Source organism: Ammospiza caudacuta, chromosome 24, assembly GCF_027887145.1.
Source record: "Ammospiza caudacuta isolate bAmmCau1 chromosome 24, bAmmCau1.pri, whole genome shotgun sequence".
Lineage (NCBI taxonomy): Eukaryota > Metazoa > Chordata > Aves > Passeriformes > Passerellidae > Ammospiza > Ammospiza caudacuta.
The window spans coordinates 5,051,468-5,068,008 of record NC_080616.1 but is presented as its reverse complement, the minus strand read 5'-3'; the positions used below and the strand labels follow the sequence as shown (position 1 = coordinate 5,068,008).

Here is a 16,541-nt window from a genome sequence, read left to right as displayed (position 1 = left end):
TCCAGAGCTACAAACCCCACAGTTCCTAAGAACCAGCAGCCATCAATCCCCAAAATTCCTGGGAATTCTCAGGGTGGGATGTGCCAGGCTGCTGCTTGCACCCCAAAGCTTGCAGAGCATTTTCCAGAGTGTGGATAGTTGGAGGCCCATCCGCCCCCAGCAGCCATGGAGCCAGGTGGTGGAAAATGCTTCATCCCTGTGGAAAATGTTTGCTTGGAAGCACCCAGAGCTCATTTTAGGTGGCAGCTGAGTTGACCTGGGCACAGCTCCCCCAGCACCGCTTGGCTCCAGGGAAACTCAGCTCAATTTTGGGACAAAGCTGCTGGAAGATAGAGAATTGATGGAGGGGTGCAGCAGCAAAACAGCTGCAGAACAGAGAAACACCCCAATATATTTAAATGAGGCTACTGACAGAGGGGAGGTGTCATGGAACTTGTGTGGGCTCCACTCCTGGGGGGTAGAGCGTGACCGCATCCGGCACCGCCGCGCCGCCAGACCCCGCTCTGCACCCAAATCCTGCTGAAACCACCCCAAATCCTGCTGAAACCACCCCAAATCCTGCTGAAACAACCCCCAAATCCTGCTGCCTGCAGGGCCCCAGCTGCCCCAAGCCCTGGGGAAGGGAAGGTTGGAAAGCTCTGAGCCCAGGTAAGGCCGCGTTGGGCGCCGCGCTCCAGGTGTGATGGCGCGGGAAGCAGAGGGTGGAACAGCGGGAGCAGAGCTGGGCTGGGAAACCCTTTGGGCACATTCTGGTGCCATCCTGAGCTCCAACGAGCCAGCTGGGCCTGGCTGGAGTGGGATTAAAATAATTTGGGGCATTCTGGAGCTTTCACTCACGTTTAGCCGCGGGCAGATGCCTCAGGTTGGCCCTCGCTGCCCGGCTGAGGAGCAGCTCCATGCAAACCTTGATTTCAGCATTTTCTTGAGAAAGGATTGAAGTCTTGGAGGCTGCAGGCTCACAGAACTTCCCTGAGGCCCCCAAAAAAGCACATTTGGTGCCAGGCTCTCACTGGCTGCTGCCTCAAATCAGATTTTTTGATACCCACCCGATATCGGCGCCTCCATCTCGCCGTACCCACCTCGGCACAGAAGCTGCTGATAGTTTGATTTGGGGCTTATTTTGCAATTTCCTTTTGAACTGCTCATTTTTTCAGATCCTTATCTGCTGCTGCAGCAGCGTCTCCTGCCCCACAGTAGGAAATGAACCTTTCAAGAGTGGCAGCCCTTTGAGAAGGATATTTGGGGACAGATTTATTCAGTAAGGGAGGGGGGAAATTTCTGCAAAAAAATGAACTTTCAGCTTGGCAGTCATCAAGCTCTTTGCATGAGTGGAATTTTGCAGGAGATTGGTGGTTATCAGGAAAGCTTTTGATGAATTAGGCTCAGAAATGTGTCATAGAGGAAATGATAGAATCTGCTCCACAGGATGGATAATGCCTTTGCTCTATCAATTTATCCATCAGCCTATCAATCAAATTATCAGAGCTGCTTTAATCACTGTATCAAATCCAGCTGAAGATCTCTCCCTATCAGCCATTTATAAATAGCAAGTGTATAACACTGAGAGAGGATTTAAAGTGCTTCTTTGCAAGTGAAAGCTCACAAAAGGAGCAGCCTGCTGCTATTTTTACAAAATGAACACTCCTATCTTTTATTATAAATCTGTTGAGTGTTATGGCCAGAAGTCCCAAGCCAAGGGGCCCAGCCCAGGCATTGGTGCTTTCTGATTTTCTGCCTTAAACCCTCTTAACCTCAGCAGGATTGGAGCTCTCACAGAATTAAATCCGAGGTGTTTCAGACACTGAGGTGTTGCAGGGCCTCTGATATTTCTGTCTGGACCTTGACTGATGCAAGAGTCTCACACCAACCCACGATCTTCCTTTGGTTACTTTTTCCATGGATTTTTTTTCTTCATCTTGTAGTTTTCTTCCTTTTTTTAAATTTTTTTTTTTGGTGGATTAAAAAGAGAAAAAGAAAAAAAAAAAAAAGAACCATGAGAGAGGATTAAAGCAAGAAGAACAAATTTCAATTCTGTTGCAGTGGGGCCCAGAAAGTCCAGACAAGTCTCAGATATAAGAGTGTATAAGAGTGTATAAGAGTGTAAAAGTGTATAAAGTATTAATTCAGTGAGAAGGGACAGCCTGTGGCTCTGTGAGGGTGTGAACCACAGGGATTCTCACAGAGGGAGGGCTGGGATAAAATAAAAATCCTTTATTTCACATCTGCAACACCCAACCACTGCCTCCAAGTGCTGAGCCTGATCTCCAGCTCGTGTGGAGCAGCGTGAGGCTCAATGGGACCATTTCTATGGTTGCCACCAGGTCCTGCTGGCTGTCTGTGTCCCCTCAGGCCCTGGAGACGCCTCAGCAGGAGGATGAGCCTTTGTGCATGGTGAGTGCAGCACCCTGGGGCACAGAGCCCTCCACAGCCCCCCTGGGACCGCCTGGAGCAGCATCAGGAGGGGCAAATCCATCAAACCACATTGAAATTCCATAGATAAGGGCTGGGGTGGTTGTTGTCCCCTGTCACACACAGCAACCTGGTCTGGCTGAAAACGTCCCTGCTCATGGCAGGGGGTGACCTTCAAAGGTCCCAACCCATTCCATCATTCCACAATTCTGTAATTCCATCATATCTGCCATGTCTCTCTCCCCTCCAGCACCACATTCACCCCTGGAGGATTTTAAAAACCCTTCTGGGGACAGGCCCCAAAAATGAGGGGCAAAGAACTCAAATCATCCTTGAAAAACAAACCCCTCATTTTGAGCCACATCACCCCAAAACCAAAAAGCAAAATGAAAAAGCAAAACCAAAAGTTACCAGCAGCCCTGAGTCTAAAATGTGCCTTGAAGCCATGGGGGGGTTGAAAAGAATTTGGTGATTTCAGTGAGACTGAATGGTTTTCTCTCGTTCAGCTGGATTCCTGCTGTCACCTCACTTGTCACCTTGATACTCTACCCTCTCCTCTTGCTGACCCTTTACACCATGCTCAGCAGGAAAATTGGTAATTTAAAAATGCTTTTCCCGATTTGAGGTGGGTGTGGGATGGGAAAGGGGCAGGGCAGGGCTGGGCTGGGTGTCATGGCTGTACACATCAGTGAGGGTTGTACAACCTTGTGTTGCTTCAAAACCATTTTTTTCTTGGTCACTTTTTTAGTAAAGTGCTGGGAAAATACCAAGAATCAGCTCACAGAGTTTTAATTCAGATGAAGCTGCAATTTCTAGCAGGGAATTCTTTCCCACCAACTGCTGCTCACATTTGCACAGAGCCCAGCTCTGCTTTGGGTCAAAATCATTCCCAACTTGCAAGCAGAGGCCCTGACACTGTGATTTGTCACTGGAGCCTCTCCTGGTGGGAGAGCAGGGCCCTGGATCGTCTCAACAATTGAATTGATGGATATGAGCCTGCTCCAATCATTATTTTGGGGTGGGCTGGTTTGCACTGGCGGTGCTGGAGCAGGGTGGGGTGCTCTGGGCACAGCAGGGACCAGGGCTCACTGTTTTCTTGCTCACAGCCCGGCATTCCTGCAGGATGCAGGTGAGCAGCAGCCCTGGGGAGCATCCCAGCCCTCAGCCCACGCCAGCTCCAGCCTCAGCGCCAGGAGGGGACCCGGCACAGAAACAACCTGGGGCACAGAAACAACAACCTGGGGCACAAAACCCATCCCCAGCCTATGCAGGTAAGGGGCTCTGCAGCCGTGGGGCATTGTCCTGGCACAGGGATGGGAGTTTTTGGGTGGCATTTGTGTGATGTCTCCTCCTTATGAGCTCTGGGGTGGGAGAAGGGCCAAGCAGGAGCTGCCTCCTCTTCCCACCTGGCTCTCCCTGCCCATTTCTTCCAGGGAAGTGAGGCTGGGAGGGATCAAACTGATCCTTTGTGGATCAGAATTTTCACTTCTGAGCATGTTTGCTTCTTGTCCCTTGATCTTTTTTCTCCCTCTAACCCTCTGGGAAGTGCTGGGGTGGTAAATGTTTTGTGTTTTTAAGGGAGCAGTGACACATCCTCAGACACCTCGGAGGACTCAGACAACGACAACCCTTCCTGCCCTCAGGTACCACGGGAAAATCATCCCCAGCCCACCTGGGGCAGCATCGGGAGGGGCAAATCCATCAAACCACATTGAAATTCCATAGATAAGGGCTGGGCACATTGAAATTCCATAGATAAGGGCTGGGGTGGTTGTTGTCCCCTGTCACATGCAGTGTTCCAGTGTTTCTCATTCAGAGGGAACCATCCCTGGGCACTTTAGGAAAATTAGGAAGCGAAATCTTCTCTCTGAGGGTGGGCAGGCCCTGGCACAGCTGTGGCTGCCCCTGGAGCCCCAAGGCCAGGCTGGATGGGGCTTGGAGCAGCCTGGGGCAGTGGAAGGTGTCCCTGCCATGGCAGGGGGAATGGGATGGGCATAAAATCCCTTCCAACCCAGCCCATTCCACGATTCCCTGCACTGGTGCATGGGCTTGAGGGCAAAGGCTCCTGGGTGGGTGCTGGGCCTGACCTGGGCTCCATTTTGCTCCCGCAGGGCTGTGGCCCAGAGGAAAGCATCAATTACACATCCCTGGTGTTCCCAGGGAAAGGCCCCGAGCTGGGCTCTGCCCAGGACTACGAGAACGTCAGGTCTGGGCTGGATTATGTCAACGTGGACCCAAAGAAGAGGAAAACACATTTCTGGCCCTTCTCCAGCCCCAGGGCATCCAAGAGGGTGGAGTACACCGAGGTGAAGCTGTGACACTGCTGTGGGGCTGTGACACTGCTGTGGGGCTGTGACACTGCTGTGGAGCTGTGACACTGACGTGGGGCTGTGACACTGACGTGGGGCTGTGACACTGCTGTGGGGCTGTGACACTGACGTGGGGCTGTGACACTGATGTGGGGCTGTGACACTGCTGTGGGGCTGTGACACTGCTGTGGGGCTGTGACACTGATGTGGGGCTGTGACACTGCTGTGGGGCTGTGACACTGCTGTGGAGCTGTGACACTGCTGTGGAGCTGTGACACTGCTGTGGGGCTGTGACACTGCTGTGGAGCTGTGACACTGACGTGGGGCTGTGACACTGCTGTGGGGCTGTGACACTGATGTGGGGCTGTGACACTGCTGTGGGGCTGTCACACCAGGGTGAAGCTGCTGCCCAGAGGTGCCCAGAGCCCCCAGCAGCTGCACAGCTGGCACTGTCCCCTTGCCCTGGCACTGTCCCCTTGCCTGGGGGCACTGCCTGGCACGGGCTGCAGCACTTGTGCCACCCCCACCCGCAGCTTCCTTGGCTTTTCCTTAAAGGCTCCACTGTTCCTGAGGGACAGTGTGGGGCAGGGAAAGGCTCCTCCCAGCCAGGCTGGAATCAGCTCTCCACTTCTGTGTCACGGCCTTTTGTCCCCTCATTTCATGAAAGCAAAAGAAACATCTCCCCCCTTGCCTCTCAAAATGGGAGGGAGATGCATTGATCCTCAAACCTGCACTGAGCTCCTCTCAGTGTTGTTGTTTTGCTCATCAGCCTCATAAAATCTTTTTAAATACAATTTTTCCACTGGCTTTTCCCTCTCCCTGTCTCCCAGCTTTTGCTTTCCCTGCTTTGTCCCTGCTCCAGGTGCTGGGCTTGGTCTCTCCCCACCTGGGCCACGTCCCTGCTCCTCATTCTGTATTTTGTTACTCCTGAATTTTCCAGAAATAAACTTCCAAAGTGCCTGGGAATGGGAATGGTGCCCCAGTGGGAGCCGTGTGAGGGGGATGGAGCTGCTGCCTCCTCTTCCTCAGGGCTGCAGCTGCCCCAAGTGTGTTTTAAATGGGCTCAGTAATGCTGTGATTTAATGAAAGGTTGTGAGACAATTGATTTGGGATTGATCAGTGGCCGGGGGAGACAGGCACTCCTGCTTTCATGACCTTGGGGTGCAGATCTGGCCCAGCTCAAAGGGCACGTGAAGGAAAATGTTCCAAAATCCCCAGCAATCCCTGGGTAACGTTGGAAAACCCAGGAGAAGTGTGATTATGGGACTGGAGGTAAGGCCAAAACCAGTGAGAGGAAATCTGAGAAATCTGATTCAACTGCCTGGCGATTAAAAAGTGACAATATTGAAGATTTCAAAATATTTTCCTCTTAATGTTTTATTTTTACAGCTTTAGCCTGTGACAGTGAAAGGAATAATGCCCGTGGCTCGCAGGGAATTTGGAACCTTTGTACACCACCCTCAGCAGCTTTTGAGCTAATGGATGTTATTTTCTGCCTTATCTATGATTTATTCCTGCACAAAACAGCTCCTGGGACTGCGGGGGAATTGAGTTCCTGCTCCCCAAGCCCATGGTGGGTTTGGGCTCCCAGTCCCTGCAAAACGAGCCAAAAGCAGCAGCAGCAGCAGCAGGGTGAGAGCAGCTGCTGAGCACAGGATGGGGTGAGAGCAGAGCTGATGGGAGAGGGCACAGGGGCACTCAGGACGTGCCCGGCTGAGCTGGAGCAGGGCCAGGGCTGCTCCCAGCAGCTCCTCGGGGGTGCCAGCGCCGCATTTGGGGCGCTCCAGCGGGCACAGGGCACAGCTGTGCCCGGCACCAGGGGATGCCACAGCCCCGTCCTGGCCCCGGGCAGGCGGCACGGGGGCACTTCCAGGCCACAGGAGCTGTGCAGCCCTGGGGGGGACAGCGCTGTCCCCGCTGTCTGCTCGGGTGCGGGAGGAGGAGGAGGAGGCGGCGGCGGCTCGGGAGCAGATGGAGCCGCGTTGCCGCCTGCCGAGCTCCGGCTGCTCTGCTGGCAGCTGGGAACACAAACTAGGGGACCTCCGGGAGGGTTTTGTGGATGCAGCATCCCCTGTTCCTGAAAGGTGCAGGATCCCTTCCCAGAGATTGCGGGATCCCCTGATCCCAAAGGATGCAGCATCCCCTGTTCCCGAAGGATGCAGGGTCCTCCCCTGATCCCAAAGGGTGCAGGATCCCTCCTCGAAGGATGCAGGATCCCTTCCTAGAGGCTGCAGGATCCCTCTCCGGAGGTTGCAGGATTTCTCGATCCCAAAGGGTGCAGGATCCCTTGATACCCCTTGATACCACATCCTTTCCTGGAGATTGCAGGATCCCTCCCCAGAGGTTGCAGGATCCCCGATCCCAAAGGGTGCAGGATCCCCCTGTTTCTGAAGGATGCAGCATCCCCTGATCCCAAAGGGTGCAGGATCCCCCTGTTCCTGAAGGATGCATTATCCCCTCATGCCAAAGGATGTAGGATCCCTTCCCAGAGGTTGCAGGAATCCCTGATCCCAAAGGATGCAGGATCCCTTGATCCCCCTTGATGCTGCATCTTTTCCTGGAGGTTCCAGGACCCCGTGGTCTTGAAGGATGCAAGGATCCCTCCCCAGAGGTTACAGGATCCCCTGTTCCCAAAGGATGCAACATCCCTTGTTCCTGAAGGATACAGCCTCTCCTGATCTCAAAGGATGCAGGATCCCTTCCTGAAGGGTGCAGGATCTCCAATCCCAAAGGGTGCAGGATCTCCAATCTCAAAGGGTGCAGGATCTGATCCCAAAGGGTGCAGGATCTCCAATCCCAAAGGGTGCAGGATCTCCAATCCCAAAGGGTGCAGGATCTCCTGATCCCAAAGGGTGCAGGATCTCCAATCCCAAAGGGTGCAGGATCTCCAATCTCAAAGGGTGCAGGATCTGATCCCAAAGGGTGCAGGATCTCCAATCCCAAAGGGTGCAGGATCTCCTGATCCCAAAGGGTGCAGGATCTCCAATCCCAAAGGGTGCAGGATCCCCTGTTTCTTAAGGATGCAGCCTCCCCTGATCCCAAAGGATGCAAGGTCCCTCCCCGGAGGATGCAGGGTCCCCTGATCCCGAATGATGCAGGATCCCTTGATCCCCCTTGATGCCGCATCCTTTCCCGGAGGTTCCAGGATCCCCTGATCTCAAAGGATGCAGGATCCCTCCCCCGAGGTTCCAGGATCCCTCCCCGGAGGTTCCAGGACCCCTCCCTGCAGGAGAGCACCCAGAAGTTTCCCCAAACACGGCTGGGGGTGGATGCTGCGGCCGGAGGGGCTCTGTCCATCCCCACGGCAGCGAGGACACGGCGGACGCGGCGCTTTTCTGGGTGACACATTCCGATTTCTGCAAAACGCGGTGCCACCAGGTGGGGAGAGCCGCGCTCTGCAGCGAGAGCGAGCGGTGACGGTGTCACACCTGGAGCTGTCACACCTAGCAGTGTCACACATCTGGCTGTGTCACACCTGGCTGTGTCACACTTGGTGGTGTTATACACCTGGCGCTGTCACACCTGGCAGTGTCACACACCTGGCGTTGTCGCACACCTTGCAGTGTCACACTTGGCAGTGTCACACACCTGGAAGTGTCACACTTGGTGGTGCCACACACCTGCAGCTGTCACACTTGGGAGTGCTACACACTTGGCGCTGTCACACCTGGTGGTGTCACACTTGGTGGTGTCACACACCTTGCAGTGTCACACACCTTGCAGTGTCACACTTGGTGGTGTCACATGTGGCAGTGTCACACTTGGCGGTGTCACACATGTGGCAGTGTCACACACCTGGCACTGTCACACGTTGCGGTGTCGCACACCTGGCGCTGTCACACGTTGTGGTGTCACACACCTGGCAGTGTCACACAACTGGCGCTGTCACACCTGGCAGTATCACACACTTGGTGGTGTCACACCTGGCAGGTCACACTTGGCAGTGTCACACACCTGGTGCTGTCACACACGGCACTGTCACACCTGGCGGTGTCACACACCTGGCAGTATCACACACTTGGTGGTGTCACACCTGGCAGGTCACACTTGGCAGTGTCACACCTGGCAGTGTCACACACCTGGTGCTGTCACACACGGCACTGTCACACCTGACGGTGTCACACACCTGGCAGTATCACACCTGGCGGTGTCACACTTGGTGATGTCACACCCGGCGGTGTCACACTCGTTGTTGTCACACTGGTTGCTGTCACACTCGTTGCTGTCACACCCGGCGCTGTCACAGCCTAGAGCGTGCCCAACTCTGTCACGGCCTCGTCGCAGGGCGGGTGCAGCTCCCTGGCGCCGTCCCCGTGCAGGGGCACCTGGTGGCTGTGGCTCAGGACCGTGGTTTTCCTGCTGCACAGGCTCCCGCTGGAGTTGGGTCTGCGCAGCCCGGCCCGGGGGCGCCCCCAGCAGCCCCGGCAGCCCTGCAGGAGGTGCCCGCTGAAGAACAGGTAAATCCAGGGGTTGCAGCAGCTGCTGAGGCTGGCCAGCAGCATGGTGATGCTGAAAGCCACGTTGGTGGACTCTGGAGAGGAGAGAGAGAGAGATGAGACATCCCCAGGGGCTGGGCAGGGTGGGCAGTGGGCAGGAGCTGGGGGCTCTCCTGGCTCACATTCCCGTCCCACTGGCCTTCCTGGGGGATGGAAAGTTGGGAAAACCAGAACCCTTCACGTTCTGGAGAGCCAGAACCCTCCAGGTTCTGCAGAGCCAGAATCCTCCAGGTTCTGCAGTGCTGGGGCACACCCTCTGAGAGCTGAGAGGATGTGGTTCTGCAGTGCCAGGTTCTGCAGAGCTCGTGTGCTGGAGCACATCTTCTCCAAGGTAAGACCTAGCAGTTTCTGGGCTTTCCTTCAGCCTCTCTGCTGCCCAAAGCATCTCCCAAATGACTTTCAATCTTGGGTGAAAGTCCAGAGGACTTTAAATCTTGGGTCCCTTTTTCTAGAGATAGTCCTACTTCAGGAGTTAGGAAAACTACTGAAGGTTTACAGGGGAAAATAATTCAATATTTGAACTCAGAAATCCACTTCTGAAACCTCAGAAAATTCCCAGAGGAGAGGAAAGACACGCTGGGCAGGGGTGGGGTGGGCAGTGGGCAGGAGCTGGGGGCTCTCCTGGCTCACATTTGCGTCCCACTGGCATTCCTGGGGGATGGAAAGCTGGGAAAACCAGAATCCTCCAGGTTCTGCAGAGCCAGAACCCTCCAGGTTCTGCATTGCCCATGTGCTGGCCTTTCCTTCAGACTCTCATCTGCTCAAAGCATCTCCCACAGGACTTTCAACCTTGGGTGAAGTCCCTTTTTCTAGCACTAGTACTACTTCAGGAGTTAGGAAAACTACTGAAGGTTTACAGGGGAAAATAATTCAACATATGAATTCGGAAATCTGCTGCCCAAAGCCTCTCCCAGATTTTCAATCTTGGGTGAAGTCTCTTTTTCTAATAGTAATACTACTTCAGGAGTTAGGAAAACTACTGAAGGTTTACAGGGGAAAAAATTCAACATTTGAACTCAGAAATCCACTTCTGAAACCTCAGAAAATTCCCAGAGGAGAGGAAAGACACACATGGCAAAGATGTCTTTGCACATCCCTATTGATGATGGCCAGAAATCGTCACTTCTCAGTGTTTTTTTTCTGAAAGGAATGATCTAACTGGAAATTATATTTTATACATTTACAGGGGAGGAAATCCATATGGTATTGTATACATTTATAAGGAATTTTAGGAGGAAATTTTATGCATTACAGGGAAGGAAACCTGTAGCCTTCCTCATGATTTTTATCATGTAAAAAATCTGTTTAATCTCCATGATATTTATAATGTAAAAGTCTGTAGCCTTCCCCATGATTTTTGTCATGTAAAAATCTGTAAAATCCTCATTATTTTTATCATGTAAAAGCCTGTAGCCTTCCCCATGGATTTTTATCATGTAAAAAATCTGTTAAATCCCCATGACTTTTATAATGTAAAAACCTGTAGCCTTCCCCATAATTTTTATTATGTAAAAATCTGTAGCCTTCCCCATGATTTTTATAATTTTTATATTTTTATATTTTTGTATTTTATTTTTATACTTTTATATTTTTATATATATATTTTTTTTTTAGATCTGCAAAATCCCCATGATTTTTATCATGTAAAAGCCTGTAGCCTTCCCCATGATTTTTATCATGTAAAAATCTGCAGCCTCCGCATTTATTTTTAAATACCAAGGTGACATCCATCTCTTTTTATTAAAAACCCAACTGCAATCTTGGCATGTCCAGGGCTCTGTGCCCCACTCCCGTCACCACTCACCATCATCAGGAGCATCCCAGTCCCACACTGACCACATCTGCACGCTGAAGAAGGGCACCCAGCAGGTGACAGGGGTGGCCACGATGACAAAGGTCATTATTTTTATAATGTCAACGCCTGTAGCCTTCCCCATGATTTTTATAATGTAAAAATCTGTAAAATTCCCATGATTTTTATCATGCAAAAACCTGTAGCCTTCCCCATGATTTTTATAATGTAAAAATCTGTAAAATCCCCATGATTTGTATCATGCAAAAACCTGTAGCCTTCCCCATCATTGTTATCATGTAAACACCTGCAGCCTCCCCATTTATTTTTAAATGCCAAGATGACATCCATCTCTTTTTGCTAAACACCCAACTGCAGTCGTGGCTCTGTCCCCCACTCCCGTCACCACTCACCAGCATCAGGAGCATCCCGGTCCCACACTGACCACATCTGCACGCTGAAGAAGGGCACCCAGCAGGTGACAGGGGTGGCCACGATGACGAAGGTCATTATTTTTATAATGTCAAAGCTTGTAGCCATCACCATTATTTTTATCATGTAAAAATCTATAAAATCCCCATGATTTTTATCATGCAAAAACCTGTAGCCTTCCCCATGATTTTTATAATGTAAAAATCTGTAAAATCCCCATGATTTGTATCATGCAAAAACCTGTAGCCTTCCCCACGATTTTTATCATTTAAAAATCTATAAAATCCCCATGATTTTTATCATGCAAAAACCTGTAGCCTTCCCCATCATTGTTATCATGTAAACACCTGCAGCCTCCCCATTTATTTTTAAATGCCAAGATGACATCCATCTCTTTTTGCTAAACACCCAACTGCAATTGTGGCTCTGTCCCCCATTCCCCTCACCACTCACCATCATCAGGAGCATCCCGGTCCCACACTGACCACATCTGCACGCTGAAGAAGGGCGCCCAGCAGGTGACATAGGCGGCCACGATGACGAAGGTCATCTTCACCGTGCGGATCTTGGCGCGGGAGATGGTGCGCACGCTGCTCACCCTCGAGGGCTGCCCGCCCTTCCCCGCAGGGTTGGCACCTCCAGGGGCACCCACCGCGGCTCCCCCCGTGCCAGGGGCACCGCTCTGGGTCTTGCCCTTGAGGTTCTTGCAGATCTCGTGGCAGATGAGGCTGTAGCACACGCTGAGGACGCCCACGGGCAGCACGAAGATGCACAGCGTGGTCCAGGTGATGTAGGCGCGCGCTCCCCACGGGTACCCAAAATCCGCCCAGCAATCCAGCACCCCCGAGCCCGGCCGCACCTCCCGGAGGGAGAAGATGAACACCTGGGGCAGGCTGAGCAGGCAGCTGAGCAGCCAGGTGAGGCCGATCATGGTGTAAGCCTGGCGGCTGGGCTGCTGCAGCGACTGCAGCGGGTGGCACACGGCCAGGTAGCGGTCCAGGGTCATCACCAGCAGCATGTAGGTGGAGGCGAACATGCTGAGCACCTGCAGGTACTTGACGGCCCTGCAGAGAGGGTCGGGCCCCAGGAAGCGGTAGGTGACCTTCCAGAGGAGCTGCGGCAGCACCTGGAACAGCGCCACGCCCAGGTCGCTCAGCCCCAGGTGCAGGATGAAGAGGTGCATGCGGCTCATCTTCCTCCTCAGCCGGTACATGGCCAGCAGCACGCCCAGGTTGCCCGCGGTGGCCACGGCCAGGATTGTGCCCAGCACCCCGACCTCGGCCTTGGCCAGCTCCTCGTCCCGGGTGTGCAGCACCGTCAGGTTGGGGGGCCCTGCCAGGCTCAGCAGCCCCTGCCCGTGCCCAGCTGGGCTCTGCTGGGAGCTGTTCCAGCCCCAGCCGGGCTCCATCCTCCTCTCTGCAGGAGCACGGAGCTCCACGGCTCCTCTCTGACGTCCTGCTGTCCCTTTCCCTGTTTCTCCTGAGCTCCAGCTCCTCTGCCCTTGGGCTGGGTTTTACCCCTGCTGCGTCCCTCCCAGTGTCCCCAGGCTGGGTTTTATACCCTGGCAGGTCCCTCACAGTGTCCCCGTGTGTCACCGTCCCTGGGATGTGTTTCACACCTGGCAGGTCCCTCCCCAATGTCCCCAGGCTGGGTTTTACCCCTCCCGGTGTCCCTAGGCTGGGTTTATTACCCTGCCAGGTTCTTCCCGATGTCCCCAGGCTGGATTTTTTTATCCTGCCAGGTCTCTCCTAATGTCCCCAAGCTGGATTTACCCCTGCCAGGTCCCCCCCCCCCCCCCCCCCCCGATATCCCCAGACTGGGTTTATTACCCTGATTCTTCCTGATGTCCCCTTGCTGGATTTTTTTATCCTGCCAGGTCCCTCCTAATGTCCCCAGACTGGGTTTTACCCCTGCCAGGTCCCCACCCAGCTAGGGGCTGGATGTGCTTCCTCCAGCAGTCCCCAACACCAGGGCACGTTGTCACTTGTCACCTGTCACACTAACCCCGTGTTAGGCAGCTGCAGTTCCCTCTCTGCCGGGGCTGAAAATATTCCTGTGGAGCAGAGAGGTGCAAGAACCCCTGGTTCAGCCCTTGGTACTTCTCTTCTCTTCTCTGAAAATTCCCAAATCCCTGCTTCAGTCCTGGATAGTTCTCTTCTCTGCACTGAATGTTCCCAAATCCCTGGTTCAGTCCTTGATGCTCCTCTTCACTGAACGTCCCCAAATCCCTGGTTCAGCCCTTGACATTCCTCTCGTTTCCACAAACCCTTCCCAAATCCCTCTTTCTCCCTGCACTGCTCACCCTGTGCATCCCCTGTGCAGGTAAATCCGAGGGGAGAGAGAAATCCTCCTTAAAAGCAGCAGAAATCTCTACAGAGGCTGCATCCCTTCGGCTTTTCATCCCCAGGAGAGCAGCCGGGTGAGCGTGTCCCAGCCCTGTCCCTTGGTGTCCCCAGGCTGTGTTTTATATCCCAGCAGGTCCCTCCCCGATATCCCCGTGTGTGAGCGCCGTCCCTGGGATGGGTTTCACACCTGGCAGGTCCCTCCCCCATGTTCCCAGGCTGGGTTTTATCCCTGCCAGGTCCCTCCCGATGTCTCTAGGCTGGGTTTACACCTGGCCAGTGCCTCCCCGGTGTCCCCAGGCTGGGTTTTACCCCTGCCAGGTCCCTCCCGATGTCCCCAGGCTGGATTTTACACCTGGCCAGTGCCTCCCCGGTGTCCCCAGGCTGGGTTTTACCCCTGCCAGGTCCCTCCCGATGTCCCCAGGCTGGATTTTACACCTGGCCAGTGCCTCCCCGGTGTCCCCAGGCTGGGTTTTACCCCTGCCAGGACCCTCCCGGTATCCCCGGGCTGAGTTTAACCCCTGCCAGGTCCTTCCTGATGTCCCAGGCTGGGTTTTACCCCTGCCAGAACCCTTCCAGTGTCCCCAGGCTGCATTTTATCCCTGCCAAGTCCCTCCCCGATATCCCCAGGCTCGGTTTCACATCTGTCAGGTCCCTCCCCGATGTCCCTGTGTGTGAGCTCTGTCCCCAGGCTGGGTTTAACCCCTGCCAGGACCCTCCCAGTGTCCCCAGGCTGGGTTTATTACCCTGCCAGGTTCTTCCCGATGTCCCCAAGCTGGATTTTATATCCTGCCAGGTCCCTCCTGATGTCCCCAGGCTGGGTTTTACACCTGGCGGGTCTCTCCCCCAATGTCCCCGTGTGTGATCACGGTCCCTGGGCTGAGTTTTACCCCTGCCAGGTCCTTCCCTGTGTCCCCAAGCTGGATTGTTTTACCCTGGCAGGTCCCTCCTGATGTCCCCAGGCTGGGTTTTACACCTGGCCAGGTCCCTCCCGATGTCCCAGGCTGGATTTTTTTACCCTGTTAGGTCCCTCCCAATGTCCCCAGGATGATTTTTACCCCTGCCAGGTCCCTCCCTGGTGTCCCCAGGCTGGGATTTTACCCCTCCCGATGTCCCCAGGCTGGGTTCTTACCCATCCCGGTGTCCTCAGGCTGGGTTTTACCCCCGGCAGGTCCATCCCGATGTCCTCAGAGCTCGGGGACAAGGGGGACATGGGTGCCCTGCAGCAGGAACCAGACATGCCCCAGTGAGTGCAGCCGAGCTCAGCCCCACAGCAAAGTGGTTGCAAACATCATTTATTGCCACCACCCAATAGGAATTGATTTTTTTTTTCCATTTTTTTCCAAAATCTGGGAAAAATTCCTTGGAAAAACAAAGCTGGTGGGGAAAAGGGAGCTGGAGATGTCCCAGGTTCTGTGCAAGGCTGGCTGGGAGCTGAGGGAAAGGGGCTGGACAGTGGGATGAGGGCAAATGGTGTAAAAATTTGGATTTTTTTTTTTTTTTCTCCAATGGGGAAATGGGAATTATTATTTTTTTCCAGTGTGGAAAATCCAGGTGAGTCTGGAGCTGAAATGGTCTTGGATTTCACCTTCCTGAGAATTTGGGCATCTCCTCACCTTCCCTTCTGTCCACACAATTCCACTTCTGTTTGGCAACATCCAGCCTTAGTTTGCCCTGCTGGTTTCTAAATTATGGCAAGAAGAAGCGAAATTCGTCTATTCATCTATTTTCAGCCCCTTTTTCCCTTTCTCTGTGGGGAAAAGATGATCCAAAAATCACCTGGCGTGGCTTTTGTCCCACCTGGTGTGTGCTGGACACGGCTCTGCTATTCCATGGGAATTCCCTGTACAAAAAGCTGAATAAATTTGCAGATCACCCCTAACAACCCTAAATGAGCTCAGTTTGTGTCTAATTAAAAGACATTCACCCTTATGAGGCCCTGTGGATATGAAGTACCCATCAGAGAGTGCCTGGGAAGGGCTTTGGTGGATAATTTGATTTTCTGTGTTTGGGATCAGCTGTCTGATTTTCAGCAAGATTAATAGAGGGCAATATGAAAAAAAAAACAACCTTAAAAAGCAGTGAAAGGCTGAGATGAAGGCAGAGATGGAAGGGCAGAGAGAAAGAAACACTGACAGGTTTTGAGGGCAAAGTTGTTTTATTTTCTGGCAGCATTTTGGTTTGGGAGCAATTCCCTTGCAGTCAGAGCTTTTACTCCAGATTTTCCTGAGTTTAGCTACAAGGAGAATTCTTTTCCTTTAGTTACAAGGAGAACTCTTTTCCAAGAGAAAAGAAAACTGAGCTAATTTTGTTTAGTTTGGAGGAAAACGGAGCTAATTCCCAACTAAACCACCCCCTTGGAACCTGGAAATTCAATTTTCTTTAGAGGGAAGAGATGTCACCACAGGAAAGAAATTAATTTTTTCTTTTGGAGCAGACGGAATGGAAAATAAACTCATTCTCATTTGTGGGTTTGCTGAACATTTTGAGGCACCAGCAGCAGCTCCTGGGCTTCAGGAACACCAGGGCTGGGATTTGCAGCGTGGAATTCCTGCCTGAGGAATTGCTGCAGCCTGGGCAGCCCAGGTTGGGCTCTGCCCCTTTGGCAGCAGAGCCTGGAGGAGCTGGGGGATGAGGAAAAACCCAGGTTTTGGGCAATTTTTATGGCCATTTTTGGCATTTTTGATGTCCAGGGAGGGTACCTGGGCAGGGTTGGGGTGAATTCCAGCCTGGATGTTCCTGCTGCAGGGAGAGCCCTGAA

The 16,541-nt window shown here is 53.2% G+C and overlaps 2 protein-coding genes across 2 annotated transcripts; one reads left to right on the top strand and one right to left on the bottom strand.

Annotated features, from left to right (window-relative positions):
* The first annotated feature begins 2,374 nt into the window (after positions 1 to 2,374).
* Positions 2,375 to 4,727, top strand: RHEX (regulator of hemoglobinization and erythroid cell expansion). The gene is made up of 4 exons (XM_058819223.1): positions 2,375 to 2,391; positions 2,916 to 3,004; positions 3,988 to 4,052; positions 4,536 to 4,727. The coding sequence occupies exons 1-4, from the start codon at positions 2,375 to 2,377 to the stop codon at positions 4,725 to 4,727; spliced, it is 363 nt and encodes a 120-aa protein (XP_058675206.1).
* A 4,238-nt stretch (positions 4,728 to 8,965) lies between these two features.
* AVPR1B (arginine vasopressin receptor 1B) lies at positions 8,966 to 12,846 on the bottom strand. Its single transcript, XM_058819524.1, has 2 exons — positions 11,892 to 12,846; positions 8,966 to 9,249 (listed from the first exon to the last, which is right to left on the bottom strand). The coding sequence occupies exons 1-2, from the start codon at positions 12,844 to 12,846 to the stop codon at positions 8,966 to 8,968; spliced, it is 1,239 nt and encodes a 412-aa protein (XP_058675507.1).
* Between the last annotated feature and the right edge of the window lie 3,695 nt (positions 12,847 to 16,541).

Excerpts from the sequence above, each read along its gene's own strand:
- RHEX (XM_058819223.1), top strand. Across the intron at positions 3,005-3,987 it reads CATGCTCAGCAGGAAAATTG|GGAGCAGTGACACATCCTCA; the intron begins GTAATTTAAAAA and ends TGTGTTTTTAAG. Across the intron at positions 4,053-4,535 it reads ACAACCCTTCCTGCCCTCAG|GAAAGCATCAATTACACATC; the intron begins GTACCACGGGAA and ends TGTGGCCCAGAG.
- AVPR1B (XM_058819524.1), bottom strand. The coding sequence starts at position 12,846 with ATGGAGCCCGGCTGGGGCTGGAACAGCTCCCAGCAGAGCCCAGCTGGG. Across the intron at positions 9,250-11,891 it reads CCGGGATGCTCCTGATGATG|AGTCCACCAACGTGGCTTTC; the intron begins GTGAGTGGTGAG and ends TCTCCTCTCCAG.